At 39.6% G+C, this 5,300-nt stretch overlaps 1 protein-coding gene across 1 annotated transcript; it reads right to left on the bottom strand.

The window, feature by feature from the left end:
- Positions 1–1,143: 1,143 nt before the first annotated feature.
- LOC133293192 (DEAD-box ATP-dependent RNA helicase 38-like) lies at positions 1,144–5,288 on the bottom strand. The gene is made up of 5 exons (XM_061491726.1): positions 5,124–5,288; positions 4,745–5,038; positions 2,930–3,157; positions 2,408–2,473; positions 1,144–1,659 (listed from the first exon to the last, which is right to left on the bottom strand). Exons 1-5 carry the CDS (start codon positions 5,286–5,288, stop codon positions 1,144–1,146), a joined length of 1,269 nt encoding a protein of 422 aa, XP_061347710.1.
- Positions 5,289–5,300: the final 12 nt, after the last annotated feature.

Raw genomic sequence — 5,300 nt, 5'->3', positions numbered from 1 at the left:
ACGTTATTCCTAGATGAAGCTTCCTCACCAATACCTTCCAAAGGAAGTGTTGCCAATAACACCATCGCCAACGATGGGATCCGCACGACGGGATCTCTACGGCATCAGTAGGTTCGCCATCTATGGGTTGCTCTTCGCTCAGCACATGGTGGTCGCCTAAAGGCGAGTCACCGAACTTGGCTGGTTCTTCCTCTACATCATCCTCTTCCTCATCAGAGTCAGGCCCTTCCTGTATCACAGTCGTCTCGCCATTATAGAGTTTATGAAGCAGGCGTTTCCCTTCCACCACATAATCGGCACTCAAGCTCGAAGCATCTATCTTAGGATATCGAAATTGAACCTGATTCAGGGCGTTGTTAAAAGAATCATAAAAAACTGAAGGCAAGGCAAGCTCCAGCTCCTGTACTCGCCCAGAAGCTTTTTTAAAATCCTCTTGGGCGGCATGGAAGTTACCACATACGCCAGTCAACTCAACAGATAACGCATACTTCTCCGACTGAAGGGCAGCTTTCTCGGCAGTCAACTGGCTATTCGCCGCCTGGAGCCCCTTTTTCTCGGTTGAAGACTCATCCAATAACTTTGATAAGTCATCCTTCTCCTGCGACAGGCGTTGAACCACATCACTAGCCCCCTTCAGTTCTTGGTTGCTATCAGATAAAGTTTTATTGGTTGCCTTCAGGTCACTAATTTCCTTACCCAACCGCCCGATCTCGGCCGTTAAGGACTCAATCTTGCGCCCTTTCTGTACCAAGTCATCATGCTGGGTAGAACAACGGCTGTCAACAGCAAGAGTAGCCTCCCGGGTTCCCACAATCTGACCGATCATTACCTGTGCACAGTCAATGATGTCTTGGCGATTAATTTGCTGTGGTACCAACACGTTTAAATCAGGATTAGGGAAACTAGAGTTCAGATCCCTCTCGGATAGCTTCAGGATCTGCACTAACGAAACAGCCGCATGCGTTGAAGTTCCTTCGACAGTCGCCATGACAGGTACCCCCGCCCTGTCCGGAGTATCGACCACCACCATGTCATCACCGCCAGGGGCGTCCGAGAAACTCTCCATGGCAAATGAGAGACTACCACCTGATTGACCAGACTCAGTCGGCTCCACCTTAACCCTTTTAGTTCCTTTAGGCGAGCTTAAATCCTCGCTAGCAACCCTCTTCCTTCCAGAAGCTGTTGGTTTAGGAGGAATAACTTCAGGTGCAGAAGGGTTGACCGCCGACTCTGGGCATTCTCCTGCACATCCTTAATAACCGGGCCGCCAGTCCTCCTAGCAAGCTCCTCGGCAAGAATGTCCGCTGCAGACCAGACCTTCCTTTTAACAATGTTCACCACTTTCCTTTTTCCCTTGTCGACTCCCTTACTTGGGGTGACGGGAGCGACAACAGGAGCGACAACAAGTGATTTATGTAACATTTTTGCACTATTTCTTGTGCGCACAAATATTATAGTTTGCCCCAGATTCTCTTCTATTTCGAGTATGTATTCTTTTTTCACTTCAATCTTAGAGAGTTCATCAGGACAATGAACTTTATATTGCTTTACGACATCTAAAGATAGTTCCTTCACAAAAAGTGTATTATAATCCTGCTTAACTGTCCTCGAAACAAAATTCTGGACAATGTCATTCAATGTAGCAGAAAACAGAAGAACCTAGACATACACAAGTCAATCAATATCTTCTTAGATAAGAAAAGAAACTAAAAAAACAACTACATCACATACAAGCACACACAACATTTGAATCACATACAAAGCAACCAATCTTGGTAAAATGTTCATTTAAGTACAGACACAATGGTTATGGTGCACAAAAATAACAAGGAACAGTTATAATTCCATTCTACATAGATTCAAATCAAATTATAGCAAACCATTAGCATCAATCAAATTAACATTCAATCTTCATATCTATGCAATATTATTTGATTGAGCATGATGTACTACGTAAAAAATTCCTCATACTTTTTTCTGTTCTTATAAGATGAATGCATCACTTTACTCTTTTAAATATACTTCACAAGTTGCACAAGGGCTCAGGGAGAGCATGACCTTCCATGAATTGGAAGGTGTTCTACCCGAACAGGTTGAAGGATGGGTGACGGTAATTTAAATAACATGTATACATGGATGTGTTGTCCCTATGGATTGATAAATTCTTGCATAGATTTGATCTACACAAGTCATATAAATAAAACCAAAACATAAACTAATACATTATCATTTTAAAAGTAGTAGATTGACACATATATCATGTAGTTATTTAATGTAAAATGACGATGTGTCAGTGTGTACATAGCTTAGGCTATGCAACTTGTAGACTAAGTCTATGCCAGAATTTCTTGGATGGATGAAAATGCCATGCACACAAGCACACTACGCAAGAAAGAGTTCAACAAACCTGACAGTTAGAATTGAATTTTTCTATTCCTTTCATTATCCTCAGGGAATCATCTTTAAATCCATCCTGCAAAGTTTACAGTAATTAAGCAAGTTAGGGCACAACATATTTAGAAACCGAACTGCGAATACCTCTGCTTTAAAAAACAAAAGAAAATCACAATACTAATTCAGTAAACCATAACAATTCCCTGAACCTAAAACTAGGTCCTAGGATCTCTAGAATACTTACTAGAGAGTAATTACTAACTAGAAAAAGATATATATTATCAAGAGTTAAAAGTTAAAACAAGCGGTCTACTAGTGCACTCTTCCTCTTTATCCATCATTAAAGGAGGAGAGTCACAACTTACCATTTAATTGTAACTTATTCTATTAAAAAACAAGGGTGTTGCCAACTCCCCAAAAGATTGTAACAATAATAAGCTCAGGGAGAATGATAAGGCTATGTGCTTGCCTAGTCCAAGGACAATGAAACCTCAAATTCTAAATAAACAACATTTCATTATCACGATAGAATTACCTTAGCAAGCATTTGATCAGCCTCATCAAAAACAAGAATCTTCAACCTTGTCACCCCAAGTTTCTTATAATTCATCCACTTATTAATCGTGCCAGGGGTCCCAATAACCACTTGAGCCATAATCGGTGCCCGTTTCGCTATCGGCAAAGCATCCCTACTGTCTGCTGGTATAGCACATTCTGAGCTAATCCCCGTGTACTTTCCCATCTTTCGGAGAACTTCAGTATTCTGCCACACAACACAATAATCATCAAGCTACAACTAACACAGTCACAAATCACAATGTTCGATAACAGTGATTAACAAACGAATAAAAAAAAAGGAAAGTTCACCAATGCCGGTTTGTTTTAGAATCATCTATGGCCCAGTGTTTTTTATCACATATGTCCCATTGATTTGTAAAAAATAAAAAAATCACGAGGAAAAGTTCGATAACAGTGATTAACAAACGAATAAAAAAAAAACAAACAGGAAAGTTCACCGAAGCTGTTTTGCTTTAGAATCACCTATGACATATGTTCCATGGTTTGTAAAAGTAAAAAATCACGGGAGCAGATAAAAAAACATATACTTTTGCAAACCACACGAGTGATAAAAAATAATCAAAGGCATAGGTGATTTTGCAGTAAATGGTTTGTTTTAGAATTACCTATGCCTTGAGATTTTTTTTTATCACATATACCCATGTGGTTTGTGAAAAAAAAATTACAGCTGCATGTGTGATAAAAAACATAACTTTTTGCAAATAGACAGTTTAATATTAAAATTACAAAAAAGTTTTCATAGCTATATTTCAATCTTCTTCTGTTTCTTCTAATGTTTTGAGAGATAGATATTAAAACAAGTTTAATATATCCTATACAAATAATGGTGGGTCCAAGTAATGTTGCTTATTTTATTTTTTATTTTTTTTAAAAAAATCTCTGAATAAGGAAAATGAAAGGATCAAAATTGATATTGATTTGGTATACGGAGAATTGATAAGGTTCTGTACTAGTTTAAAGCTATTGCTGGTTTCATTTGACTTTTTTGTCTCTCTCCAATTAAACTCAAATTGAAACCACTTATGCAATTGAACCCAATAACATTATTGTAAATCAATTTTGAAGTTCATGAGAATAAATGTAACTGAAGCTACAATGTTCATGCTTCATCACCACTCCAATTATTCTTCACCTTTGGACCTGTGGGTCCTTCCGCTCCCAGCACTTCCTTTGGTAAACTCTTTACAAAATTTTCAAAAGCAGATTTTAGCTTCCCAGGCAACAACTTCTCCACCTTCTTCAACTCATCATCTATACTGTAATCAGTTTTTGGACCCCATTCCCTGAAATAGTTCAACCAAGCTGGCTCTACAACTGCAGATCCTAAATACTCTGCACAAACCAATTCATATGTCCCCATATCCATGACTAAGTCACCCTTCGAATAATTACTCAGATGCACGGATTACTCAAAGGTGTTTAATATTTACTTAACGACGTTTAATGTAAATTTAATAGATATGTTTAATTGTTGGAATGAGATAGTATAGGTGGGTTAATTGCATCAATCTAAAGTTTAGGGTAGTTTTTTGAAACACCACCTAAATTCAAGGTGGTTTTAGGTAATTTAGCCTAAAAAAAACAACGGAAAAAAAAAGAAGAAAAAAGAAAAACTTCTAGGGCTCACGATCAGATATCCCTTTGGAGGGATATAGCTTTTCTTCCGGAAGTATGGGGCCACCAGCTATTGCATTCTTAGTTATGGGTTATTTAATCCATGATAGAATAAGATTATATGTCGATTTAAAAAAGCAATGTCTTAGAACCTTACCTGAATAGCCAACTCCCTGGTTGGGCAAATGCAGAAAGCTTGAGGAGCCTGCAACTTTGGATCAACTCGACTAAGCATACCAAGAAGGAAACACGTGGTTTTTCCGGAACCGTTATGCGCGTGTACGATCAAATCCCTATTCGGAGGATTCAAGATCATAGGCAAGGTTACGGCTTGGATCTTACTAGGTTTCTGGAACTTCATCTCCACGTAGAGTCCCTTCAAAAGCTCCGGTGAGAGATTCAATTCTTCGAAGGTGGTAGCTGACGTGTAAGGAGTGTCGCCGGACGAAACCTGCACCGAAATTCAAAACCATAAACCGTCAATTTCTCGCCGAGAAAGAGAGAAAAGAGAAATCGGGAATGGGGATCGAACCAACCGCTTGGATGTTGGAGTCTTCAGGCTCGTCCAAGAACTTGGGAGAAGGCTTCTTGTTCTCGTCGCTCGTTAATCCGACGACGTTGAGCGACGAGGAAGCCGGCGCCGGCGCCGGCGGATGAGCATCGCTGGCGGAGGTGGTTTCGGCGGTGGATGGTTCTGCCATAGCAGTAGACGA

This window comes from Gastrolobium bilobum, unplaced genomic scaffold, assembly GCF_033153095.1.
Source record: "Gastrolobium bilobum isolate Gb01-03AN ecotype WA unplaced genomic scaffold, APGP_CSIRO_Gbil_v1 utg863801, whole genome shotgun sequence".
In the NCBI taxonomy this organism is placed as follows: domain Eukaryota; kingdom Viridiplantae; phylum Streptophyta; class Magnoliopsida; order Fabales; family Fabaceae; genus Gastrolobium; species Gastrolobium bilobum.
This window is presented reverse-complemented; position numbering and strand designations above follow the sequence as displayed.